General features: G+C 40.3%; 4 protein-coding genes across 6 annotated transcripts; 2 read left to right on the top strand and 2 right to left on the bottom strand.

Moving 5' to 3' along the window:
• The first annotated feature begins 324 nt into the window (after positions 1 to 324).
• LOC125309415 (transmembrane protein 241) lies at positions 325 to 5,605 on the top strand. Of its 2 annotated transcripts, none has more exons than XR_007196129.1 (15): positions 325 to 487; positions 838 to 884; positions 1,000 to 1,077; positions 1,208 to 1,289; positions 1,395 to 1,472; positions 2,178 to 2,203; positions 2,470 to 2,521; positions 2,745 to 2,793; positions 2,922 to 2,961; positions 3,150 to 3,185; positions 3,336 to 3,370; positions 3,538 to 3,607; positions 3,741 to 3,834; positions 4,149 to 4,218; positions 4,468 to 4,548. XR_007196129.1 is itself a non-coding variant. In XM_048266334.1 (15 exons), exons 1-15 carry the CDS (start codon positions 425 to 427, stop codon positions 4,520 to 4,522), a joined length of 870 nt encoding a protein of 289 aa, XP_048122291.1. In that variant the 5' UTR covers positions 325 to 424; the 3' UTR covers positions 4,523 to 5,605. The 2 variants fall into 2 exon arrangements, 1 of the variants encoding a protein (XP_048122291.1); XM_048266334.1 differs by having other exon boundaries at positions 4,154 to 4,218; positions 4,468 to 5,605.
• cables1 (Cdk5 and Abl enzyme substrate 1) lies at positions 5,534 to 9,249 on the bottom strand. The gene is made up of 10 exons (XM_048265874.1): positions 8,831 to 9,249; positions 8,690 to 8,755; positions 8,468 to 8,557; positions 7,908 to 7,985; positions 7,684 to 7,786; positions 7,188 to 7,341; positions 6,761 to 6,864; positions 6,556 to 6,662; positions 6,170 to 6,377; positions 5,534 to 5,999 (listed from the first exon to the last, which is right to left on the bottom strand). The coding sequence occupies exons 1-10, from the start codon at positions 9,247 to 9,249 to the stop codon at positions 5,859 to 5,861; spliced, it is 1,470 nt and encodes a 489-aa protein (XP_048121831.1). The 3' UTR covers positions 5,534 to 5,858.
• Positions 9,250 to 11,941: 2,692 nt separating this feature from the next.
• Positions 11,942 to 14,968, top strand: LOC125309798 (membrane-spanning 4-domains subfamily A member 4A-like). The gene is made up of 7 exons (XM_048266914.1): positions 11,942 to 12,034; positions 12,275 to 12,398; positions 12,725 to 12,835; positions 12,975 to 13,031; positions 13,558 to 13,704; positions 13,945 to 14,064; positions 14,348 to 14,968. Exons 2-7 carry the CDS (start codon positions 12,285 to 12,287, stop codon positions 14,456 to 14,458), a joined length of 660 nt encoding a protein of 219 aa, XP_048122871.1. The 5' UTR covers positions 11,942 to 12,034; positions 12,275 to 12,284; the 3' UTR covers positions 14,459 to 14,968.
• Positions 14,969 to 15,069: 101 nt separating this feature from the next.
• Positions 15,070 to 24,578, bottom strand: esco1 (establishment of sister chromatid cohesion N-acetyltransferase 1). 2 transcript variants are annotated; one of them, XM_048266913.1, is made up of 10 exons: positions 24,492 to 24,578; positions 21,059 to 23,486; positions 20,468 to 20,555; positions 20,231 to 20,294; positions 19,997 to 20,081; positions 19,135 to 19,266; positions 18,811 to 18,900; positions 18,467 to 18,610; positions 16,337 to 16,521; positions 15,070 to 16,079 (listed from the first exon to the last, which is right to left on the bottom strand). In XM_048266913.1, exons 2-10 carry the CDS (start codon positions 23,483 to 23,485, stop codon positions 15,932 to 15,934), a joined length of 3,363 nt encoding a protein of 1,120 aa, XP_048122870.1. In that variant the 5' UTR covers position 23,486; positions 24,492 to 24,578; the 3' UTR covers positions 15,070 to 15,931. The 2 variants fall into 2 exon arrangements, with proteins under 2 accessions (XP_048122870.1, XP_048122869.1); XM_048266912.1 differs by lacking the exon at positions 24,492 to 24,578 and adding an exon at positions 24,035 to 24,267.
• Between the last annotated feature and the right edge of the window lie 3,205 nt (positions 24,579 to 27,783).

The raw sequence follows: 27,783 nt of genomic DNA, 5'->3' as shown, positions 1-27,783 counted from the left end.
TATGTTGGTCATGTTGGTTTTTTCCAGCAGGGCTATGTCCTGTGATGTTTTCTGTATGGTGGTTGTGGCAGCCTATAGGCCCCTGTATTCGTTTTTCCATTGGGATACCTCATAAACTAACCTTGAACCGGATCCCTCACGAAGAAAGAATAATTTTAGGTCTATCAGATTTTGTTTAGTAGGGTAGGTCTACAAGTGTGTTACTAGCCTTCTACACCTTTAAGAAAGTACCGTTTCCTCAAAAATGCAAACTCGCCCATTGGGTGAAAAAGCTGGCAACGTGTCATGCCCGTCATAGCAGAGGTTTTCTTACAATTCAAAAACGATCAGTTATCACGGGGGGGATTTGCATGGATGAGAGACTCTCCATCATGATTGATTATTTCATCATTAAAACGAATGTTTCGGGAAGGCGTGTAAACAGATGAATTTTGGTCTTGGTTCAGTATTCTGCTCGTTTTTTGTGGTGTCATATTTCATAAATAAGGTAACGTTAATGTAAACATTAACTGTCCATATATTTTGTTACAAATAGGCCTAGCTACAGTAACACCTCCCTTGTCATCGTTAACATAATTTTAATACGTGATCTTTAATAAACTGTTACTAACGTAATGCTGTCTGCTTGTGTGCGATAACACCAGGATTTCCCGTTTTCGTATGCACACAGAGATCCTGTATAAGGACTTCCGTGTTTCTTTTGCGTTACTCAGTTGTGTATTTAGATTAGCTCACTTTATCCAAAATTAACCATTTTGTGGCATTCGTTTCAGCCCTTATTAACATGCGCCGTTTTATCTGTAAATATGCTTAACGTTGGTGTTGTTTGTCTTACAGTATGTCTTGTCTGTCCTGAAATTCACATATCCAACCTTATTTCAGGGGTGAGTAATGTTTAATGTCTATGAATGTCATTCTGTATGTCGTCAACTTCTTCCCCATCAGAATATGAGAAGCCTATAAAACATAACAGCGCGCTCTCGTGTGTGGGGGCTGTAGGTGGCAGACCTTCATTGGAGCTCTTTTGCTCTTGGTGTCAGGAAAACTAGGATGGGTAGAAATCAGCAGTATTCCCAGGTAATCCATCTACACATCATCACATTTGCAATGTTAGAGCAGAGGAGAGGTTTGCACGAAGAAGGGACACTAGTGTATGATGATTCTTTGTCAGAAATAACATCAATCAGTAGGTTCTCTCTGTCAACAGGGCGGCAGCTTTGGCCTGGCTCCCTGGTTCAGCGTTGTTTGTGGGCAACATCTATGCTGGCTCCAGAGCCCTGTCTCGCCTGGTAACAACATTTCTTAGCATTTAATGGTACAGCAACATGTCCCCAATGATGTCTGTCTTCAATGTTAACTTCAACTTAATGCTGTGTTTTTAACCATCTGTACAGCCCATACCTTTCTTCTTCACACTCCACAATGCCTCTGAGGTCATCTCATTCTTGATTCTGAAAGTGACTCAGAGAGAGGTATGTAAAGCCGTGCATGCATGATACATGGGGCACCTTTTTGAAGAATTTTGCTGGACAACCACATCACCAGTTCCATTCATTATGATTAGATGATCATGGCGATTTTCCTACTCATTATTTCTCCCGAAAATAAATTATTGCCCAATATTAGTGGAAACATGCCAGAACCACAATACTTTGGAACATTGCCCAGCAACATTGCTCAAAAAGTTGCCCCATGTGTCATCAGCTTAAACGTAGGAAGAAACATGCAGCAAACTGTCTGCCTGCCATTTGAAGCTGTTGAGCTGCCTGCACTGGTTTAGCAACAAAAAGTCTTGTGAAAGATTTCCCACACTTGTTTTTGTAATGCATGCACGCTGCTTTTGCTGTCCAAAACTGATTTGGCATTATTACAATCACACGCAGTGCTCCTCAGAGCTTGAGGAGCCAAGCGACTATCAGTAGAACACAGTGCTTTTATATAATCTTATCTTCACGCCAACAACACGGGCATAGATAAGACAGTGTGTCACAAGTGAAGCACTCCCTAGCAGGATGTTTGACACAATTACGCACCCTAGATTATGGGTGTCTCAGAAACAGAGTCTAACAGCAAGTGATTTTTTTTTTTACCTTTTCCTGATAATCAGAATTTTATGAAAATATTGATCATGTTGTTACATTCTTCTCATCCGTCTCTGTTCTTTATTGTTTTTATAGCGGATGTCTTGGATGAAAATATTCAGGTACGGCAACTTGAAATGACCAATGTGCTTAAGTATATATACTCTTTTGATCCTGTGAGAGAAAAGGGGTGCTTGGGTTAGTTGTGCCTGTTTTCAGTGTAGTGATCTGACCCCTGAGTCAGTAAACTAACTGTATAGGACCTAAAACAATGAAATTGAGATTTTTTAAATTGTTTTCCCCCCTTGGTTGTCTGTTTCACAATATTCCTGTTGGGTGGGACTGGGACAAAACCTGTCACTAAGTTGAACTGTTTGCATTTCATCAGTGTGAATATGTTGCTTGCATCTGCAATCAATCTTCCCATCCACGATCCGCAGGTCAGTGTTAATACACACATCCACAAACCTTTGGACAGCAGCCACATTGTAGCATGTGTTGTTAACCTGTGCTTTTTGTGGCAGTATTCTGTGTATCCACAAGGTGGGGATGTATGACCTCCCATAGTCTGTTTGCACTTTACCATACATATGCATGGAAACTGTGTTGATAAAGGTAATTACTTGGGGATTTCTAGGTAAATGTATTATTTCTCATTCTCAGTTTGATCCTGGTGGATATGTTTGGGCTTTAATTCACATTTTCTGTGTTGGTAAGTCTTTTTCATTTTACAGTGAATTACTATACTGTATTCGTGTCAAATGCGGCTGCCTAATTTTAGTTTGCTTGTGTTTGAGTAAATAAGTAAACACATCTTAACACTTTTTTATCTTGTCCCAGGAGCTTACAGAGTGTTCCAGAAGAAGACCAGCCACCTAAGGTAGCTGTTTAATTTAGAGTGAAGTGAGTTAAGTGAATGTCACGTTTTAAGTAGAGGATAAGGAACTTTTCTTTCAGCTCTCTACTGGAATTTTGCTCCTCTTGTCATGAAATGCTCATTCTCAAGTCTCAGTCAAATTGTTTGAATGTCCAATGAGAAGCATTTTTGAATTTGTATTTACATTTCAGTGACCTGGAACAACAGTATATCAACTATGTGTTTAGGTAAGTGATCTTAGTTTTAGATGTTATTTGTAATATCTTGGAAACTGTAGTCTGTCCCCCAGTATTGATGATGTGCATTTTCTACTTATTTTTTATTTTTATGTTACTGCCAATTGATCCGGTTTTATATTTGCAATTGATGTCCCCCAGTGTTCTGCTGTTGACCTTTGCTGCACATCCTACAGGTAATTTACTAATAGTCTCACAGAGTACTATTCTCTGATGTGTACCAATATAAAAGCAAGAACAGTTGGTTGTGAAGTTTTATAGACTGCTTGGTAAAGTTACATTTAGTATTTGTCATATTATTTTGACTTAAAACACCCATCAATGCATTTTGATGGACTTCCAGGTGACCTTTTTGGTGCCCTGGACTTCCCTTTCCTTATGTCCTATCAGTTCCACAGTGGGTGCTGTGCCAGGTGAGTCAGCATCAGGATTTGTGTTGTAGGTCCTCTTAGTTGTTTTATATGATTGCAATTCCTTACATGACACGATAAAAAATAATCTAAGCAGTAGTGTAAAGTCTAATCTATATTTAATAACCCCCTATAGTGCCTTGCTTGGCTTCTTCCTTCTGCTGGCTACAGTTAAACTGAGGAGTGCCTTACCTCTGGAGCACTGTGGAGTTTGGGTCTTCTTGGCCAAGGTACTCTGTCCTTTACACAACAGCATACCATAGGGACATCTTGCTATATATTCTACAGTAAAAGAGACCTAATGGTAGGGGCGAGAAAAGGTAAAAATCGAGTAGAAGCCTGCAAAGAAACAATTGAAGCATTTAGCAGACAGTAGTACATGCTTAGCATTTCCTTTGAGACTGCTTTTAAATTGATAGTATTATCTCTGCAAAATAGCATCTCTTATGAAAGATGCTGCCCTGACCAGACAGAGAGAGATCATATCTCTCATAGATTTGCTCGCTGTTAACATTTTCCATTTTGTTCTCAACCTCCTCGGAAGCATAGGTGCTGACAACAGGACTGTCACCCCTTGTGTTCCAAATAGAGGTTAATCCTGAAACTCTCTGCTGGTAAGCGTACAACTCCTTTTTCAAAACATAGATCTCCCGCTGTTTGTCAAGCAGCTACTACTCTGTGTAGGATGTGGGAAGAAGTGAGAGCAAGCCAGTAACTAAACAAAGACAAAAAAATGAAACTAATAGTTAATATAAGAGAAAAAACACAATAAAAAAACATAAAAAAATAAATTAAATAGTTAATTTAAGAAAGAAAAACCCATATAAAAGGCCTCATCCCCATATGCCATTGCCTTCCTCAAGCATCCTCTGCAGCCTTGGTGGAGAGGCCCTGTTGGTGTACTCTGAAAAGGCCTGACTTTCCTCAAGAGATTTCTGAAGTGCATCACCTAAACACGAAACAAGAATCACCTGAACACCTGCTGCTGAAAAGAAGATCCTAGCGCTAAGCACATCTTTCTCCAATCAGATCAGTGAGGAGTTTCAGGCTGCTTCTCTTGAGACATTTTATTTATTTTTAAGGGAAGACATTACAGAAGAATTCATATGGAAATTCTGCTCTACAACGTATTTATATCATTTTCAGTTGTACAGTCTGGTCCAATTACATGTGCTCGACATGTTCATTGAGGTTCAGACCATTTCAGAATTCATCTAGTCAAGAATGACAGGTGTTAAATGACTATAGATGTTGGTTGTTTATATTTGTTTCACTTTACTTATTTCTTCTTATTATTTACTTTGATATTGTCATAGCCTTATGTGTAGCCCCACACTTATCTGTAGCTCTTTCTCTCTGTATATGAAAATATGCACATATAGACAGAGTTAGTGCACCAAAGATGAGTTATTACACGATCAAACACAACCATCTATCATGGTAAATATATATATATGAATGTTCTCTGAATTTACTGAAACATATCCATTTCATTATATGTGCCTTGTTATTTATGAATTTGGAAAAATATTTGAGAAATGTTTACTCTTTTGGAGAATTGGATCTCTTTACTTCTTATGGAAAGTAAATAAAATGGCATTTCAAGCATTGTAATTAATTGGTGTAAGCCTATGCATTTGAGTATCAATAGCTTAGAGGTAGAAATGTTAAAAAAACACTTGTTTTTTTAGATTTAAAATGCTTGGAGTAGCTTTAGTTCATGTCATTAATAGACTGATTGGTACTATTGTAACAATGGAAAAGTACAAGTACAATAGAGCACATCATGAAGCAAAGTTTGTGAGCAAATGTGTAGTGTCTTACTGAATTGAGCACTTCTGAGTTGTCTCCCTGTGAAAAGTATAGCAAAGGAGCAGTAGGTCAGGACCTCATGCTGGACTTTTACACACTGATGTGCTCTTTAGTGAAACTTACAAATGACATGGACATTTTTGTAATAGAAATATAAATGGCTTAAATTATTTAGTTTAGACTGAAAGCTTCCACTCATGACTGGGAGTTGTTAATTTGTTTGTTTGTTCATTTGGAGGATTTAATGGGTAAGACAGAGAGATTTGGAAACCAATAATATTTCAATTCAATGAATAATAAAGAAGTTTAAGGATTTCCCATACAGAGTTGAGTAGTTTAAAATTCAGAGTCAGTAGTTTAAAATTCTTGATGGTTTATGATGATATTTACTCTAGTGTCCACCAGTCCTATGTAGAGAATGGTGGTGAGGTTTCCTGTTGTGTCAGGCGGTCTGTAGAAGACGCCTGTAGTGTGGCAGCAGCTCGTGGTCAGACAGGTAAAGGTTAAACTCCAGCGCCACCAGCACAGGAAACTCAAATGCCAGCAACTCCCTCCTGTTCAGCCTCAAACGCTCCTCTAGCCTCTTAAGGACACATAAAAACACACACAAAACATTTCCATGACATTCCATCTATGAATAGGTCAAAAGTGTTTGCAATACATAGGCCTATACTACTTCACAATGTAAGAGAAGACTCAAGTTGCAATGTACGAGAAACACTGCACATCTCACACTGTCACATGGGTACTCACATCAATCAGCTGTTTGACCTCGAACGTCTTGAGATCACTGCCGATCTTGGCGGCCAGGAGGATGCAGGCACCTGCACATAGCTTTCGGTTCTCCTTGTCCAGCTTGCCTCTGAGAGCCAGCTTTTCAAAGTACACAAATGCCATGGCCACTATAGGCTCCTCATAGCCACAGTCCTCTTGAGCCAACTTGCGGATTTCTTTCTTCAGACTGTGAATGTCACAAAGGTAGACAAGAAAAGAATACTGGATACTTTTCTTCGCTTCAACATCACTTAACTCATTTCACCCAAACTGATTCACAAGTGTGGATTGACGTGAAATTAGGCAGTTGTTAATATTATAACAGTGTAACGAACCAAAAAAAAGCGCTACACTCGAGAAAGCACCTCCGAATTTTGCTGAGGGTCAATTGAATGTGTGGAAACTTCTCTCTGAAAGTGTCATTCATGTCCCTCTTCAGATCACTGGGCTTGGTATATTCAATGACAGTAGTCTGAGGGATGGAGGGTGGAATGGGAGACAGATTGTCATTGTTTGCTGACTGTACTTCCTTCTCTGTTTTTAGTCATGCTTAACTGTAGAACAATGTACCATGTAAGAAGGGAAGACAAGCACACGTTTGTGTTTGCCACATGGCCAGTGGGGATCATCCAAGAGGTTGGGGTCATAGTATGTACGGTCTCTTCTATCAGCTCCTGCTAAGGAAACATCACACCATAAATAAAAGCCTCTGGGTCCAAGTCATTTGCATTGTCATGCATTGTGTGTGTGTAATTGAATCCAGCTGGTACACTGACATTTTGAAATAGGCTACCTCTCTGGGCTCCTGGGGTGAACCTCCCTTTGACAAATAGTCTGAAACAAACATGCTAAAATATATCCAGTGCCATAACATGGCAAAATGTGGTCAAAACACTAAAAAAGAGTAATTAGCAAAATTCCTGGAGTCCAGGATATTACTCTTTCACATTGTTTTGTAAGTCTCTGACTATATAATTCAGAGAGATTCAGTGCTGACCTGTATGCTCCTTACAATTGGTGCTGATGCTCGACATGGGGCGGAAGCCGCACGGAGCAGCAGGGTAGACAGGGTCTGAGGAGCTCTGCTGCCCCACGTCAGAGTCTCTGCTCAGTGCATGGGTGGGGTACAACAGCTGGGTGTATGAAACAGTCTGGAGGGATACATCAAACACAAGCATGCAACATTCAGAGTCTTCTGATTATGGCATTCAATTAAAGAGCGTTTGTCTGAAAGCAAACTAACTTGATATGAGATAAGAGATGGGTTACCTTAACTACACCGTACTGACATGTATGCACTAAATTACATATTGAATTGCAGCTTGTCAGCAGTCAATCGGCCATTTTTAAAATCACAGCTTTACATTTTTAGTAGCCTGGTATTGCACACTGAATCTTGTTGTACATGTACAATGTCAATAAAGGTAGTTTTTAAATACCACAGTGACAAAGGTATTTGTGTTTGTATTCATATTCCAGGTTTTACGACTGACCTTGCCTTTAGCACCAAGCTCGACACCTTCCAGTCCGACAACCATCTCTTTTGTGGCGATAGCTCCAGATGGGTGCTGGTGTCTTCTCTCCAGTGCCACATCGCTGCATAGCATGACAGACATCATGCGTTACCTGCATACTGTATCTGATATCTCTAAACCTTTGTAAATCTCATTGGCATTAAGTATTATGAGAGGCCTTCTGTACAGTAAAAGAAACATACCCATCATGGCTGTATTCTCGGTAAGGTATAAGAGAAAACACACAGAAAAGAGCTCGTCTGATACTAATCAGAATTATCCTGTGATGAAAAAACATCAGTTACAACCTAAAATGTCATTATGATTGTACTTCAATGTATAGAAGGTATGCATACACTGTACATTACATTACAAAGCGTTGTGTCATCTCAACTCCTAAGTATCCCATTGTTTAGCTTAGTCTTTTGCTGTGTTTTATTTGTTTGTGTGTGTGTGTGTTTGTTTGTTTTATAGAGACATGTTGTCCCTTAAAACTCCTCATTGGCGTCCACAAATACTGAGGTGTAATTTCTGTCGGGACTTTTGCAACCTGTTTAGATCTTGTAACATCTCAAAATGAGGTTTGATGTGTCTTGTTCTTGTAATAAATCTGGGATTGTCCTCGTCTCTTTGTTAGTAGTCAACCATTTGCAGCAAATGCTTAGGCCTAGATATTTGGCCCACTATATTTTCCCACGATAGCATTTATTAGATGCAAAGACAGTGCCAGTGGTGTGTGTGTGTGTGTGTGTGTACAAAGTACCTGCCATTACTTGTATCATGCTGTCGCATGTTTTTTATAAAGTGGACCCTTTTAGAGCTTTTCTGTTGACGAGAGCTTGATGATGAGCATCTGAACAGAAAACATAACGGTTTTAATGAGCTGTTTATCTTGACCTGGGGTTTTATAGCATGAGCAAAATTATACCATGAAGTGTTCTAGTGAGGAAATAAAAAATGTTGTAAAATGAAGCACCTGAATTACCTGCGGAGGGGAGCATTTTCCTCGATGGCCTGCAGGGTCTCGAACCGCTGCAATGTGTGTCTGCGTCTGTGACAGATGACAGATGATATTGGTGTCATTCAGACTGCAACCACTCTGATCATGTGTCTATCTGAAAGTTACCTTGTCCTCTGCAACTCCAGGGAAGAGCTGCCCTGGCTGTCTGAAAAGCTGTGTGTTTGCTTTTTGAGGGATCCGGAGTGACCTCTCTGGGCTCCTGGGGTGAACCTCCCTTTGACAGCACCAGAGAGGAGATGAAAAGGAGGAGGATGGCTGCTGATGTCAGATGCAGCCTCTGCAACAATCCGTGAGTTTGTGGTCACCTGACCTACAGGTGCATCATCACTCTGAATCAGGTCTCTTGCTCCACTGTGCACAATCGCCGTTGTGATCCCACTGTGATGCTGGCGTGTTGACGTGGCGACCTCACTCCTCATCTCTGCACCCAACAGAACCTCCCCGTCGGCACGCTGTGGTGGTAGACCGTCCAGAGAGATGTTCCTCAGGAAGTGCAGAGCGGCCTCTCTGATGACCGGGTCCATGTCCAGACGAGTCTCTTTTGCCAACAGCACTGATAGAGGGTATCTGTGCAGCATGGCACCTGGGGTGCACAGCTGTAAGTGGCAGGTCTTGAGCTGCTCAAGTGGGCTTGATACACAGCTGACAAGACAGGGCTGCTTTAGCAGTCTGTTACAGCAAGAGGACCGTCAATCAGAGCATCAGATTGTCTAATACTGTGTCAATACGTGATTAATAAGTCCAGAAGAACCCTGCGTTAGATGGTACACAATGGACCCTGATTTGAATGAGTTGCAAAGTGCAAAGTCTTGCAAAGTGTCAAGTCTAACTGAAACTAATTTAATAATAGGCAAAATAACTGTACCGATTTCAGACCATGGATAAGACCTCAACCACAAACACTGATGAATCAGCTCTATGCTCCCACCACATGATAGGTACACTAGGGGTGCATCATCTGCCTTGACATATGCAAATTAATTTGTCCCTATGCTTATTATGTTCCAATGAGCAAAAAAACATTCCTGGTAAATTTTGAAGTAAATTGGATAATATTTAGGTGGCCCACCATTAACCTTTATGAATGGTCGAAATTGTTGCCAAATTCAGGAAATCGCCTGGCAATATGGGGGACTATGGGGATATATTTCACATTATTTCACTATTATCAATTTGTGAGCCAGTAGTTATTTGAATAATAACTGTATTAAGGGCATAAAGCACACAGCTCACTGGATAAACATTGGGTTTCTTTATGTTGTCATACATATTTTGGTGATTTTTCTCAGAAAACCTTTTTTTTTCTATTTTGAATAATATGTTATTTGATGAATGTGTATTGTAACACTTGCCATTAATCTTTTATTTTAACTGTTGTTGCTATGGTGTTATAAAAATTCCAAATCATGATGTAGGCTACATGCGTGGGAATCTTTTATTTAGTGAGTAGTATTTGTATCACACAGGACTACATGAACTTTTTTTCGTCTTGGATATTTGGTTTGGGCAGTGGCCTTGTTCAGGATGACTCGATTTTCACTGGATCCTGTCTTCCAAACTGTCGTCAAGTTCTCAGGTGCTTCATGTGGTCTCTTTTGGATGGTTCATCAAAAAACAGAACAAAGTGGGAATCAGCAAATATTGTGTGAATGTGAAGTGATAATGACTGATCAGATTATAGCATAAACGGCAACTTTCAAAAATCGACTTGGTGGGCCACATATTGTTTTCCAGCTTTCAAATTTGGTACTGGGAAAACCCATGACAGCAAGCTTTTATTGATAGTTTACTTTCATGCTGTTTATTGAAAATGCCTGACAAAGGCCATTTTTATTGCATCTTCCAAAAACATCAACATGTTACATTTATATAGCGCTTTTCTCAACACTCAAAGTGCTTCACATGGAAAGGGGGACCTCACTAACCACCACCAATGTGTAGCACCCACCTGGCTGATGCACGGCAGCCATTGTGCGCCAGAACGAGAGTGAGGGAGTGAATGAGCCAATTACAGTGGGGGATGATTAGGGGGCCAGATTGAATGAGCCAGGTTGGAAATTTAGCCAGGACATTAGGGAATCCCCTACTCTTTGCGATAAGTGCCATGGGATCTTTAATGACCACAGTGAGTCAGGACCTCAGTTAAACGTCTCATCCAAAGGATGGCATCTCCTACAGTACAGTGTCTCCGTCACTCCACTGGGGCATTGGGATCGATCTTTTTGGCCAGAGGGAAGAGTGCCACCTATACTGAACACCACTTCCAGCAGCAACCTAGTTTTCCCAAGGAGGTCTCCCATCCAAGTACTAACCAGGCCCACACCTGCTTAGCTTCAGTAATTCTGCTAAGACAAGTAATCTGTTGGTCTGGCTGCTTCCCCCAAAATGTACACTACTGCCATATCTCAGGAAATAATAAAGATAGACACACAACCCACACCAAATGATGCGGAAAGTCCATATTTGTATTCAACTTCCATTGACATTATAGGGCTAGACCCATTATTTTTGGCGTTATTTAAGAAAAAATGATATTTTCAGCCTATAACTTTATGGACGTCTTTAGTTAGAAACTTCAGAGGCTCGGTGGGCCACCTAAACATCAATAGAATTCAATAAAATTATTTGGTTAATGGAACAAAATTATTCTAGGGACAGATCGATTTTCATTTTTTTTTCAAAAAGTGAGGCGGATTCATTCATGAGTACCTTGATTATTGATAGACTTTCCACTTTCCCCGCCATTTAAATTAGGGCTCACAGAGATAACAGTGTTGGTATTTTTTGCAGGAAAAGGCTACAACTGTGGAACTAAATAGAATGTTGAGTGAAAATCCGCAAAATGTGTGTGATTTAGAAAAGTAGAATATCTATTTCAATATTGACAGAGAACATTATACAGGTAAAATAACAAATGAGATAACATTGGACATTAAACTTGTATGAGGCAACAGTGTAATTCAAAGGGAAAAAATCTCCCTTTGACTTGCCCTTGAAAAATTAACACATTGTAAAGTGTTGACCTTACTTTACAATCATGGGGCCAATTTTCAAGAAAGTGCAAACCAGAAAGCACCCCTTACATGTAAAAGTGATGTAGCATAACTATGCTGACCATGTGATGTCTCTGATACAATATTGCATCAGAGACACCTTTGTAACAATATTATCTTGAGAATGGCCTTAGAACAAGTCAAAGAAGCTCAACCATTTTAATGGGAGGATTTACTGTTATATCTCAGGGGCACACGACTTGCCCTTATCTTTCTGAAAAGACCTTCCTCTGAACACAGACACCTGGTTCATAAGGTAAGAAGCTCATTTAAATATATAAGATAAAGGATTGCAGGTTGTAGTAATAATTAGAATGTATTGATTTATTTTTGTCTGAATTTTGTCCATGTGAATTATATTTTAAAAGTTTTGAAATGAATCACACATAAACATTATTGTTCTGTAGCCTATGCATCATGTGTGTCTCTTTGACAGAGGTAAGATATGTTAAAGCATCTGATTTAAACCTTACTAAAAGCTTATTTTCATTAACAGACTAGTAAGGATGACTGACAATGGTCAAGTAGTTTTGAACCAGTTCTCAGAAAATGATGCCGAAGCTGTTCATGAAGTTCCTTTGCTTCAAACATTCCTTAGAAGGAATCCGAAAACCCTGGGGGTAGGAATGATCCTTTATTGACTTTCTTTTGCAAGATATGACAATGACTAGGGTGGCAACTGAGACTTTCCAATGCTCCCTGTACCACACACACCACATGATACTTTCATTTCTGCACAATGGACTGCTCGTTGCTTGTGGTTGCCCGTCAATTAAATTAGAGCATATTGTCATAGTAGTTTCCCACACTCCATAATATAACAGGAAATTACAATAGCAATGAACAAAAGGAAAAAAAACTCAGGCCTATTTGATAGTCCATTTAAATCAACCTTCTGAGGCTATGAAAACCCATATCAAATACCTTATCTTTGTATTCCTTACAGGCAGTTCAAATTGTGGTTGGTGGAGTGATGCTCATGTTTGGTGTGGAAATGACAATATATATTCATGCAATGTCTGCTCGCTCTGGTGTCCTCTTCTGGGGTGGCCTGATGGTAAGATGTATGTGAATTGTGAATATGGCAAAAGTGAAGCCATAGTCTTCTTGACCTCTTGTTTACAGTAAAGGTTTTATGCATGGTAAATATTTTGAATTAATCTATAAATAAATCATGAACTTTCCTCTTTCCCCAGTTTGTAAATGCAGGTGCCCTCTCCATAGCAACTGACAGAAAGCTCACTGTGCGTTTGGTGGGTATTAGGCAGAGGTCATCCTATAGAGAGCAAATCCAAAATGTTGAACTGCACAGCCCTTTTGAATGCATTAACTGCTTCCAAAGAAATGAAACCAGACCATATATATATATATATATATATATATATATTTGGTCTGGTTTCATTATTATATACATATATATACACACATACACAAATATTTTCCCCATAAATCAAGACTGCACAAAATGATCCATTAACCCTTAAAGGTGTAGGTTTTTGAACGTTCTAAGTTCCGCAACAATTGAAGGTTCTAAAATTCTATGTTGAATTCAATGAACCCAGATATTCTTTAGAATGTTCATTTCTCAACATTCTCGTCACACCGGTGTGACGGTACTCCTTTAAGGGTTAATAACAGAGTTTCTTTTGCTGGATTAAGAGACTTGGGTTAAATACATTTTTGCCTGGTTGCTTTTTTTCTCTACCAAGATGTGGCAACACTGATTAGGAGACACATGATGACTAATTTCTTTCAATTTATTTTATTACTCTGATGCAGGTCAAAGCCACATTTGGAGTAAATATCTTCAGCTCCATATTTGCACTGATTGGCATTGTTCTTCATTCCTTCGATTTGGCAATGTTCGCCTATTTGCTCAAATCTCAACTGTCAAGTAAATGTGTTCAGTCAAGGACACTTTATCTGGTATGTCCCCCCTCAATCACATTACGCCAATATAACAATGCGCATTCATGTATATTTTTGTATAATGCTCATATGCTCAATGTTAATGCCTAATACCTCAGGTTAGCAAAGCTATGTAAAATTACTCGTGCTGGAAGAATAATTTCTGCCCGAATACTGGAAAATATCACTTTATGGAAATGGTCTATAGGCTCATTATGACCCTAAAAGCTTGAATGTGACCCGTTTCTGTGTCCCCAGAGCAGGACAGTAGGAATCTCAGCAGTCATGCTTACTCTGTCACTGCTGGAGCTCATCATTGGCATCTATCTCTGTGTGTTTGCCTACAAAGCTACCTTTTCTTACAGCTTCCATCCAAAGGTGAGGATCATTTTCAGTAGATGTTGTTGATTGCTCTGGTCTTTGAACATTCTCTACAACCATTGATTGCTACAATACACTTATTTATATACACTTATTACACTACATTTATTGCTAAGATACACTACACTGTGCTTGTAGTGTAGTTGTGCTTGTAGTTGAAGCATTAGGGACTTCTTCACAGAGCAAACAGATCCAATAAAAATGTATTTCCATCTAGCCAATATGGTTTAATTACATGTCCTAGTGTTGCAGTGTGTAAACTGAAACTGTCTATGTGCAGGTTGAGTTTGTTCCAGATGCACCAGGCCTGAACATTTCAACAGCTGAAAATTCAGCTCAAGGTCAAGGTCCACTAATAATGGCCAATAATAATCCCGAGGAAGAGAACTAAATGAACAACACAGAATTATTTTCTTTAACACTTACATGCCATTTGATTTATTTATTTAACAATTTTGTCAAATTGAAATATCCAATGTCAATAACAGCTTTATTATTTGTTAAAAGAAGTATGCTGGATTTGATTTTTTGTGCTGTTACCACGATGCAGTACCAGAGCACCATATCTCAAGATAGGGCTCTTTTAGTCCTTGATACTGGAACCCTTTAACCTGTGGTGTCATTTGTGCACTCTTTATAATGTGAGGTTTGCTTTGTTTTGGCATAATTTGTTTCAAAGACATAAACTGTGTAATAGAATTGCTGAGGTATACCTGGCTGTAACTTGTCAACTATAATATAACCTATTGGACCAAATGTTATGCAAGTTTTTTTTTTTCTGCCTTAATCCAATATTCTCATTATTTCACATGAGACATGAGACATGACATGTCTCAACCATTATCATGTCATTTTTAGAATTCTAACTTGTATTTGAATAGCTGTAAAATGCCTTTGTTTTGCAAAATATACAGCGCATAACTGTTCATTGACTGTGAACAACACAGAAGAGCAGCCTACTAGATTGAGGTCATAAAAACAAAAATGTCCTTACACACATGGTTACAGGAGGCCTTTTATTAGACTTTTTTTAACAGGTTACATTATACAGCTATTTGTGTAGCTATGTCCTCTAATCTCCGGTTTGTACACTAGGTCAGTTATGCAATGTTACCGTTATCAAATGTGTCTATTGCTGTCAATTTCATCTGTGTAAACTTTTAAAACACCAAAAGTCTGTCATAGTAAAAAGAAAAAATGCCAAGAAAATATTTCTCTTTTAAAATGTTTAACAGTACAGTTGTTTAAAGGGAAACTTACCTAACTGACAAAAAAGATCACTCATTGATGTTTTGGAACCTGAGATTCTAAAAGTAGTTGTGAGGGTCTCCTCTCCCGGCCAGAAGGCGGTGCCCACAGCTAGCGTCTTGAACCGTTGGTACAAAGTCTCACGACTGAACTTTGGAAAGAGGAAACCAGTTTGGGGTTGCTGATGTGCTTGGGGGTAAATGACACCTTTTGGAAGGTCCCAGCGAAGTTCATGATCCACTCAAAAATTTTAACCTGAGTGAACATCATCAGACTCTCACAGAGCAAAGTGATAACATAACATGAAATGCTGTTCAGACAAATTTCATTGGCCAGCCTCAGTGGTTAAAACACTTGGCCGATCTCTCTCAGTCAGAGGGACAGACAGCGTCCTGTTCGCGTGGTTCTTTCACTTCAAACCAGAGGCACCGTCCCACACATGTGAGATTTGCTGTGCAGTGTCCACTGCAGTACTATGTGGTCAAGCCCATTCAGAATGGACTTGAGACATAATTGCCATTTGTTTTAAATCCAGGCCATGATTTCTTCATCTCAAAACTATCATGATTCAGTCAGTGATCTGGGGAGTACACACATGAAGGGGGCATAGGCAGGGTCAAGTTGAACGGTTCCCACTGACAAAGTTATAGACCAGGAATTGGGAAGTGCCGCAGTAGTGGGTGGCAAAGAGTTTTCCGTCAGGTGTGGGGTCTGAAAAGGCGATCTCTTCTTTGCTCAGGTGTGAACCATAGATGAAATTATTCCTACAATGCGATACAGACAATTGTTACTAAATAAAAATGATCTTGTTTCACTTTGACAGAGCTTTTAACACCAAGTAACTTTAGTACACTGAGACTTGAGCCATTAAATACATACAAATCCTCTGCTGAATATATCTTGATGAAGTCAAGAATGCTAGCTTGTCTTTTTGAAGCCAGGGAATCGGTTCTATTTTATTCCCTTTGAATATACAATAAACAGACGAAAAACGAGACTACCTGACAGGGCTAGGACTCACCTGAGACACTCAATCATGCGCGAGGCGATGCCTCGACGTCTCATCAGGCTGAAAACCCAGATGCGGCTGATGCCGCAGAGAGCCGGCTCGGGGTTGGTGGAGCAGCACCAGGCGCGCTGCCGCTCAAACATCACCTTCTCCCCCTCCGAGCCCTCCGGCACAGGCTCCACGATCACCCGGTAGCCCTGGAGGAAGGAGACAGCACAAAGCAAGACACATATCACATAGGCCATAAACGAGCAGGGTAAACCATAACATTATGGGTAAGGCTATTTGCTCCCTTGGTACAATTAGCAGTATATGCTATTAGAAGTGAATTCTATTATTGCCCTGGTGCAATTAGAAGTCTGAATTATAATGTATGCTATTTCGTACCCCGGTGCACACAGCAATGTGTCCTATTAGTACCCCGTCTGGTACAAATATCAATGTATGCTATTCGTACCCCGGTGCACACAACAATGTGTTCTATTAATACCCCGTCTGGTACAAATATCAGTGTACCGTATTTTCCGGACTATAAGTCACACTTTTTTTCATAGTTTGGCTGGTCCTGCGACTTATAGTCCAGTGCGACTTATATATGTTTTTTTCCTGCTCATGACGCATTTTTTGACTGATGCGACTTATACTCAGGAGTGACTTATAGTCCGGAAAATACGGTATGCTATTTGCACCACTGTGCATTAATTCTGGCATATTGATCACACAATGTAATAATAATAAAAAAACAAGCAACATGTTTTTTTGTTGTTACGTAACAGGGTGTGAATAGCTCAGCTGTGTAATAGACACTCTGAATAAGGTATGCTGTTTGCATCCATGTATAGTTAGAAGTGGATGCTATTCGTACCCTGGTATAGTACTGTATGCTATTTACACCCTGGTGCATGAACTAGCTAATTGTTGCAATCAAAACTTCCGTTTGAGAACCGATTTCTTGTTCAAATTGCGCGCCTTCTCTCCAGAGACGTTGGTACACATGCACACTCACTCTGCCAAAACGCATCACATGGGAATTGAACCCCGGTCTCCCACACGCTACCCCATGTCTGAGACCACTACACTATCTTCTTCCACAAGCAAGCCCGAACATCATATTCACGAAATTTCTGTTAACTAACAAACTGATGGTTGTATGTGTTCACTGAACCAAGATTATGAAACAGATATTTGTGCCGAAACCTTTCAGAATTCTTCACTTTCTGCTGACGAAAAAACGAATGTCTGCCATGTTTGTTGTGCACGTGAGCAACATATTTTTGTTACTATGTCACAGGGTGTGAATAGCTCAACTGTGTGGCCAAGGCTATTCGTACCAGGGGTGTAAATAGACACTCCGTAACATTATTGTTGTCTTCATTGTTGTTATTATTATCAAATGATTTTTGATGATGATTTTTTAACAGAACTTTCCTTTGGACTTCTAACCTTAAGGACAAACTTTTAATTTATTGTCTTCAAATGATAAAATTAAAGCCACATGTCCTGTTCTCTGTGTGCATGATGATTTGAAGAAGATCTGAATAGAAAATGATTCATCTATGCTACACTGCAGCCTGTAGTTTAGGCCAGGGGTTCCCAAACTTTTCCACGACAAGGCCCCCCAAATACCACTAGGTTCTGGCCAAGGACCCCCTTAATGTGTTATTAAACCCATCGACAATACTACGGAAAATGTAAAAATACATTAAGCTAATCCTAATAATTGTTTAAGCCACAAGCACTTCGCGATGGTGCATACAGTGTGTAACAATTGCATTTGGGGCTTTCTGCTATATGAGCGGTCACTCTACTATTATTCCCAGTCATTATCATGGAAAATATAATGTTCAGATATGTAACAAATTATTATAATGGCATTGTATAACAACCCTCATAGTAATAGGTATATTTTACATTTTTCAAATATAAATATATATATAAATTTGTTGCTTTTACTTTTCCTTCCAACTTGCTGAGGCCCCCCTGGCACTCCCTCGCGGCCCCCACTTTGAAAACCACTGGTTTAGGCAACCACATGGAATGCTTATTTGGCATGAGCGCCTCAAAAAAAAAAAAAAAAAAAAATACACAGTGGAAAAGCAGCCCTCTGAGCACTGCATCTGCAGACTCTCAGACATCTCTCACCTCCTGGATATGCTCCGCTATGAGGCAGCCTGCCACCTTCTTGTCACTTGAGATGAAGAGAAAGGTTTTGGTCTGAGAGGGGCACTTGGTCTCGACCTGCTGAAAGCCCAGGTCATTGTCTACCATCTCCCTGATCTCCTCCACCTAGATAGAGATATGAGGAAGGTTTCAAACAGTTACGCAAAGCCATCATTATAATCTTAGACACAAAATTACTATAATCTCATACCCTGTTTAGTCTGGGTAATTACATCTCAATAAAGGCAACATGCAGCTCCTCTATAGTAGGTCTAAGGGTTGTAAAAGTGAAAAATGGAATGGGACAGAGCCTTTCATAGACATACCTTTTTCAGTGCATACTTGGGGTCATCGGGTAGGACAAGAATGATTTTGCCATCTGGGTACTCTCCCAGAATCCTCTCTTTCTTCCATCCCTGTGGGAGGCAGAGGGTTTAGAGTCCATGAAAACGAGACATGACTGATGTGTACTGTACATGGCTCTTTTGAGGGCCAGAAGCTATCTTACAGACTCATTCACAATTCAGATTAAACATCCAAATAAAGTGTACATTGGTGCCTTAGTTAGTAAGTGTAAGCATATCTGCATGATTGATTTGATGTAATCTATGTGCATGTAGCACTGTGTGCGCACATGTGTTCTTCCTCACCACGTATCGAACGGCGCTGATGAACTGGTTGTGGAAAAGCAAGTGCTGAGACTCATCCTCTGGACTGGATGCAGAGTATAGCATCCCGCACACACTGCAAACCGTAGCTCCAAAGGACTTCTGACCAGACTCCTATACACATACACACACACACACACACACACATTACTTCTTAATTTCTGTCCAAAATTCAGAGTGAATATGCATAAGGACACACATTTGTGATAATTCCTTTGACAAGATTAAGTCATGTGACTGCACAACAGATGTTATGGACACACTAGACACCTTCTTCTCCAAATATAGTGACTTCCAATAATGGATGAGATTGAACAGTACTTAACCAGATGCTTTGCTTTCACTTTTGAAAATTGAGATATCCTGAGACCCCTAGTGACCAGCCTATGCACGTGGCCCGAATGACCAAATATGAGCACATTTGTAGCCAAGACCGCAAATTTGCTATACAAGAGGCTTTTATTTCACCATCTTTAATAAAAAGGCTTCCGCCAGACATGGATCAAAACACAAACACACACACACACACACACACACACACACACACACACACACACACAGTCGCTAGTGTCGAGTCTACAGCACCATTCACATCAGTTTAGTTATGTGCAAGGAAAAATTACACTGCAGGCGTGTTTCTTTCCAGTAGACAGAAGCAAGACTAACTTTGTAAATTCTGTGTCTGGAAAAATGCAAGAGATGTCTCCTCTGCACAATCCATCACACCCTTTACAGCCAGAAACGACTGTGCTGGTGAAAAGCCCAGCACGGCCACCTGGGGCCTCTTTCGATTCAGGCTGTAGCAGAAGCGGACATTCAACATTGACATTATATTAAGACTCACGGTCGTTGTCTGTTGGCCTCCTTTGGTGGCCTCTTTCTTGATATCTTTCTGGAGCTTTGTGTCAGACGGTGGACCACAGTTAGCCCTGGAAAACACAACATTCAAATCAGCAAAACATGTTAGAATGACATTCCATCGTAATACACATATTGTTGCACAGTTGGGGACAATCACATTAAAAACACAGCTGATGCTGTGAATAAATAACTAAAAGAGAAGATTTTCATATCTTACTGGACAATCTCTCCGGCTGGTGACTTTGTCTGATCTGTTTGAGCTGGTGGCTTTACCTCATTATCTACGGGGTTTGATAAAATGTGGTTAGTGTTACAAAACATGCTTCAGAGAATTTTAAGTATTGAGACAAACATATAATTTACAAACAACATGTTTATGACTAGACTTAGATTGTTAGAGTGTGATGAACTAGGATACATGTTGTCTCCGCAAAACACTTTAAGATGGCTTTACCTGCAGGTGACTTAACACATAGCTGCTTCTCTGTAACGTTCACCGTGGGGCCTTTGGACTGTGTGGAAGTAGTTTGTCCTGAACTACCCTGTAAGGTTTAATAAAAATAAAAACAAACACATTTCAGAGAGATTCCACATGGACAATAGCCACGGAACTAGATGATTCTGAAACCTAATTTTATTTGTTTTGCCCCCTCTTGGATTCCAACCGGCCTAATCACAACCTTTTTATACAGTGCAGGCTTTATACAAGGACAGACAGAGGAGCACTGTTGAGGTACTTTTGTAAACAACCAAAGGCTGCCGCTGACTGTGTCAGTAAATCACAGCTAGTTGCACTTAAAGCTTTTGTTGACAAGGAAGATGTGTTTATTGTACATCCAACAGGATTGGTATGTTTAATCTAAGAACTCGTTGGCAACACCCCTTGTAAATAAAAGATCATCTTAAAGGGTCCAGACCAATTCTCAACTGGGAATTAGTCTGGCACCATCAAGGCTACATTGACAAACTAATTCTTATAAGAGTAAACAAAACATGACATATTAATGATAACAGTGTGGGAGGCACACAGTAATGTCCTCATTACCTCATGTTTCCCATTGCTGGGTACCACTGGCTTAGGGATCTCGTCATCTAAACCATCCAGCACAAAGTCGTCCGCAGAGTACTTTGGCCTGGGAGTATAGGGTTTGTATTCTATTGGAGGGCGTGCCTTTGGGCCAGTCACTCCATTTGGTCTAGGAGGGGGGGCTGGAGGGAGTACCCTCTTGGCTTCAGGTTTACTGGGAGGTTTTAGGGTATTCTCCTTTGAGACGGGATGCTTGGCGGTCCGGTCAAGTCTAGATACATTTGAGGCAGCAGCTGGTGGGGGAACAGTAACAACAGAGGCAGCAGCAGGAGCTGGAGCTGGAGCAGGAACAGGAGAAGGAGCAGGAGTTGGCGCCAGAGAGGAAGCAGCAACCGGTGTAGAAGATGAATCCCGATACCCCTCTCTGAGAGGCTGGTTCTGACTGGCCTGATCGGACTTCAGTTTCTTGACCCGCGTCCACGTCAGTTTGTCCCTCTGGAGCTCTACCTGCCGAAGTCGCTGGTATCGTGACAGCTTCTTCTTCTCATGGACCTTCAGTGGCACCGTTATCTGGCTCAAGAAGAAACGTCTCTTAGGCGTCTCTGCCTCCGGCTGGGGCACTGGTTCTGGGGCCTTCTGCTCAGGCTCACTGGTCTGAGGGGGCTCTTGGGAGCTGAGAGGGGGCTGAGCTGTTTCTGCTTCCTTCGACTCAGCTTCATTTTTCTGTGTCACAGGCATTGCAGGCTTTTCATCCCCAGCTGCTGGGGCTACTGCTGCTGGTGGTGATGATGGCAGTGCTGCTACAGTTTGGGAAACGATGTCTTTCTCTTTCTTCATCTCCTTGATTAGCGCAGTGTCTGACGCGATGTCGTCAGCTATCTCCTCACACAAGGCCAGCAGGTTCAACTGCTTGTGAGCGGCTCTCTTAGAGGCTGCAGCCTTCGCTTCTGCTTGCGCAGCCAGACGGGCTTTTGTCCTGGCCTGAGGGTTCATGGCCTGCTTCTTGGGCTGTCCTGGGCTACTGCCGGCCACTTTGTTCCCACTGACTAAGTCCTTTGAAGAGGCCCTCACCACACCAGACGCACCTGAAGATCTCAGCAGTCCAAGCGCTACCTTATCCAGTGCATCATGCTGGTTATCTGTTGAGCCCAGCAGGTTCTCACTCACCACTTCAACCACACAGTTCTCAATTTCAATCTCCATGTCGTCTGTGTCCAGCATCGGCTGTGTGTCTGAAGAACAGTCCAGTTCTGGTGAGGAGGGTGCATTTGTTGGTCCCTCTGGAGAGTCAGCACCAGTGCTTGATGCTGTCACTTCTGAACTAGGTGGATCAGTACAAGTACTAGGCTCTTCGGGGACTGGTCTCAACTGATCAGTGGGATTTGTGGCATCTTCCAATGTTCCCTGCGGTTCAAGAGTAGAAACAGCAGGGGCTTCCTTGTGCTCTTCCTGGCAATATTCACTTTGCTCTGCCATCTCTGAGGTAGACACCGGAATATCCTTTAAGGATTCTGTAGTCTGATCAGTCGGGGCAGCAGTTTCTGGATTTGGGACCTCTGCTTTGTCAACAGCAGTTGACAAAGTCAGTGGCTCTTCGTTTACATCTGACACTTTTTCAATTTGCTCCCCAACCTCTGATGCAGTTACTGGACTGTCCTTAAGAGATTCCACATTCTCGCTGCAAGCCACAGAATCTGGTTCTTTATGCTCTTTTGGCTCACCTTTAATTTGCTGCTGTGATTCTGTTATGGCTGCTGTATTGTCCTGTGTAGGTTCCACAGACTGGTGCTCCAATATGGCTACCTCCTTCGGTCTTTCAATTACTTGGGTTTCCTGTTTCTCATTTGAAGAGATTAAAGTCTTTATTGGTTCGGGCTTCCAAGTTGTTAATTTGGAGGGTTTGCCATAGTTGTGATCTATCTGTATAAGATCCAGTATCAGCTGTAAACCTGTAGATTCCAATCTGACAGAAATATTGGTCTCCTTTGGGTTGTACTTCCTTTTGTAGCTCCCTAGCCCATTAGATGGAGGGCGACCAACAGGACGTTTTATCACAGTCCCCTCACCATTTTTCTCTTTCTTCCTTCTAGTTCTCTTTCTCGGAATTGACTCTCGGATTTGTACAGCCATTTCAGAGTCCTTTGAGTGCTCTGGCTTTAAAGTCGCTCCTTGTTCAGCTGTATTTTTTCTCCGCCTCCCTCGCTTTGCACCCTTTGCCGGTCCCCTGCGCTTGGCTGATTGACGGGGGCCACTTGTGTTCTCCTCTGTGGAGGGCGATTTCTTAGACTGTTGATCCTCCATTTTTTTCTTCTGGGATGCGGCAGCTCGCAGTGACCTGCGTGGGGTTTCAGGAACATTGCTGGTCTCTGACTCTGACTGCTGGTCCAGCTTCCTCTTTTTAGTTTGGCCTTCAGCTGTTTGTACCCTTCTTTTATAAGCTGGCATTCTGCAAAAAAAGAGACATTGAAAACATAAGCATTCACTTGATGGTACCAGTTATTATTATAGGCTTGAAGGTACCAGTTGTTATTATATTATAATCATATTAATTACATTAACAAGTGTTTGAGTCACTGAATGTTAAGCTAACTTTGTATCCATAAATCTTCAATATCATGAGAACACAAGACTTGATCATTTTAAATGACATATCATTCAAAAACACAAGGCCTATGTGGCACTGTTTTCACCAGAAAAATCAACGACTCGTCTCTGGCATGTTGCCATTCATTCTGACGGCTCAAATTATACATCAATATGAGCAGGTCCAAACACAATAATTAAAGAGAAATAAAACTGAAATACACTGGCTTTGTAGTAACTATCGCATCAGTGGTCAGTAAGCTAGCTGGCTAGCTAATAAGGTGACTGGCTGAGTGGCGAGCATAGCTAAAAATAATAGCCATAAGCTAGCTCGTATCAACAGAGGTGGTAGCAACTTCATCATTCTGCAGTCCCCTTTGATATAATCGATAGCGCACAGAAGACACTCACTTTTGACACCTACTGTTAAGGTGTACTTATCTGGCTCAATTCATAGGTCCGCTTTAGCAGACTAGCTACGCTTGCTGCTAGCTAGCTAGTCATCTTTCAAAATTGCCATCATAATTGTTCAACACAGATTACTTTCTCTGCATGCTGTTTGGCATGATCTTTTACAAAATATAGGATGCACATATATTTAATTGCAAAGGATGTCGCGTAACTATTATAGATGGCTGATCACAAATGACTACTTCTAGTTCTTTTCCCCCGACAACTTATCATCAGCTAGCTAACCTGGTTGGCTGGCTGGTTGGCTGGCTATGTCAGTCATCTAGCAAGTCAGCAAACAAACGAGGAATAAGAAGCTCGTTTAGCAGTAACAGTTAATAACCGATGTGCAGTGTTCACTGATATTACAGAATAATACATCATTCTTAAATAAACCAATTATACATTAGAAACTCACTTTATGGTTTACTTCTACTCCCCAACAACAGCTGTTTTCTCCTGTGAAGTAAAGTTTGGCTGTACTTCCGGAGCTGGCCAAGCAAAGGGAAGTGAGAAAAAAAGGGGTTATGCCCCCTCATTTAATATGAATATGATATCGGAAATATCTATATTCCTTTTAATTACATGTTTTTGTGAACATAATTTATTTCATGAAATTATCATTGTCGTTGGTTGGAGGGATTCAATAAATATATAACTGCTTTGTGTGACGATCTCTAAATAAAAGGAATATGGACATTATGATCAAAGATTGTCTAGATAGATAGATAGATAGATAGATAGATACTTTATTGATCCCCAGGGGAAATTCGAGGTCTCAGTAGCATACAGACAACACACACACATTCACTAACAGCAGAAAAAGTAATTAAAAGTATATAATATAAAAACACAACTAAGCAATAAGGACAGTAGGAGATAAAGAATATACCAAATATACTAAAATATAAATTATACTAACTAACACTTAATCTAAATCAATTCTAAAAACAGTATCCACATAGTGGTGATTAATCAATCAAGAGGCGCTTGCAATGACTGAGTGAGCCTGTGATTCTCAGTGCATAGTAAGGTAAGGTAAGGTGCTCTGTGTGATTGAGTGTCATGGTGATAGTGCAATGGTGATAGTGGTCATGGTGATTAGTAAGTCCAACAGTGCAACAGTGCAAGAATAGAGTCTATATCTATATATATATATATATATATATATATATATATATATATATATATATATAACTATTAGTGCTACCTACTTAGCTTAATCAACCGTCTTTGTTATGATCTTTATGCAGCCTATGATTATGATAAATGTAGCCTATGCTATGCACGTGACTAGTCACCACCTTCTCAGTGAAAATTGTTAAATTGTATCTATCATTCATAGACCTCATTCTTATATGTCTGGTATCCCAAAAGATAGCCAACACATTGTAGAACTCTTCTACAACAATCGACCATGGAACGGTTGCTTGCGTAACGTCTGGCACATAGATAGATGTCAATTATAAGGGTAATTAAGTACTTAGAAATGGTTATCCTTGCACATTTGTTGTTTACAACGGTTTAGATACTGCCGTGTTACCAACGGAGAAACATTCAGCCCTTTAAAAAAGTCCCACTGAACCGGAAATCCACATAGCCTTCTATCCCACAATGCCATACGGCGCGCGCTCTATGAAACTTTGTGGAAAGGTAGCAGTTTCTCTTTTGGCGGGTATTGTTTGTTCTTTACACTGCATTTGCATACATCTTCACATTGGAGTTTAACTGACCTTTGCTTGCTTGCTTATATTTTACGGAAGTGTCTCATAAAACATCGTAGGTTAGCTGTTGGTAGCTCACTACCGATATGTTACCTTTCTTCCTTGCTATGGTAGCAATGTGCCAAATAGTGCTACTGTCAATGCCAAATGCCAAAAGATGCAGGTTGACTCGGTTGTTACCTTAACCCGCATATCATTTTACTGTTGGTGGTTATTTGTTTGTTTATTCATGTAGAGGATTGATTGAGACGCAAAAAATATCTTCAGAAATGTAACTTGTCTGTCATTTTTGTCGTTGTCAGTTAACCTCAACGTTAGTCTACGTATAGTCTAACTAACCAGTGTTAGCAAACGTTATCATTTTTGTTGAACTTTTATTGCATTTTGACGCCAATGTAATTCAAGGTAACTGTAAGTAATTTCCCGCACTCTAGGTGGTGCTCACGGAGGAGGAATCAAAGACTATGCTAGGAATTCCCAGAGCTAGGAATTCCAACACCGCTAGGTACGTCCCCTTCAAAGTTGGTCAATCCATAGTGAAAAGCGGCGTTTTATACTGTAATCATTGTACTGTAATTATACTGTGCCAGACACTACCCTGATGCAAGTAACTTAAGTATCAAACAATGCTTATTTGTTGTAGTCTGCTAACTAATATACTGATTTATGGAGCTGTTTGTTAGATAGATAGATAGATAGATAGATAGATAGATAGATAGATAGATAGATACTTTATTGATCCCCAAGGGGAAATTCAAGGTCTCAGTAGCATACAGACATCACACACAACATGCACTAACAGCAGAAAAAGTAATAAAAGTATTTAATATAAAAAACACAACTAAGCAATAAGGACAGTAGAAGATAAAGAATATACTAAAATACAAATTATACTAAATAACACTAAATCAAGTCTAAAACAGTAGCCACATAGTGTGCTTATAGGGGTGATTAAGCATGAGGCTTGCAATGACTGAGGCAGGGACTGAGCCTGTGATTCTCTGTGCATAGGAAGATAAGGTGCTGTGTGAGTGAGTGTCATGGTGATGGTGCAAATGTGTGTTATTCATTTTGAGCTGAAACTTTGTTATTGTTCAGCTGTTCAGGTCTTAATATGATATTAGTGTATGGCTGTGACTTTGGGATGTGTCACTACTTGACATTTGGCAAACATAATGAAGACGTTCTGGAGTTATCGAGACAGGGTGATTTGATAACTTTTTGTTCTCATGGCTGTCAGTGGGGACCCTTTCTCATTTATTGGCTCTTAAGCATGTAACCCTCTTTATATAAACACAAATAGAAAAACCTTGTCTAGGATGGAATTTTTCTAGTGGCATACAAAACAGGTTTCCAAGCTGATAGCTGGACCACTTTACTGTAATAGCTGGTTCTTGCCTCAATATAGAGGCGTGTGTGTGTGTGTTTGTCTTTGTTTGTGTCTCGGCAATACATCAGTATGGGCCTTTCTGCAGATATGCATGTCTGATGGTCGCCATGACCAGTGAGGTACTGTTCTAAACTTGATCGGCACAATGAGATTTACATTTTTATTTGAATATGTTAATTAGAAATGGCTCATATTTTGCATGTAGACCAAGAAAACTTTTCTTTATTTTCACATTTCTTAAAGGATACATTAAGGGGTTAATGAAAGGAAAAATGTGTATCCGTATCAACTGTTACATATTGAATAAGCAGACATCCAATATTACGTATCCCTAGTCGGTATACATTTTGGTTTGCTTTTTTTAAATAACACCCAGAATATGTCAAAGAAACAAGAAAGAATAGGTTCAGTGTTTGTATTCAGTTGTATTAAGGTTCAGTTTGTATCACACTTTGCCAAGCATCAAAGGAACTCCAAGACACTCTCAATTAAAAAAGTTAAAAAGCCTTTGTTATTCATCTTAAAAGCTTTTATTATTCAAGTTAAAAAGACTTTATTATTCATGCCTTCTTCTGGCTTCGCTTAACTCCCAGAAG

The sequence above is a fragment of the Alosa alosa genome, chromosome 16, assembly GCF_017589495.1.
Source record: "Alosa alosa isolate M-15738 ecotype Scorff River chromosome 16, AALO_Geno_1.1, whole genome shotgun sequence".
NCBI lineage: Eukaryota > Metazoa > Chordata > Actinopteri > Clupeiformes > Clupeidae > Alosa > Alosa alosa.
Note: the sequence above shows the minus strand (reverse complement) of the source record. Positions and strands in the feature narration are given on the sequence as shown.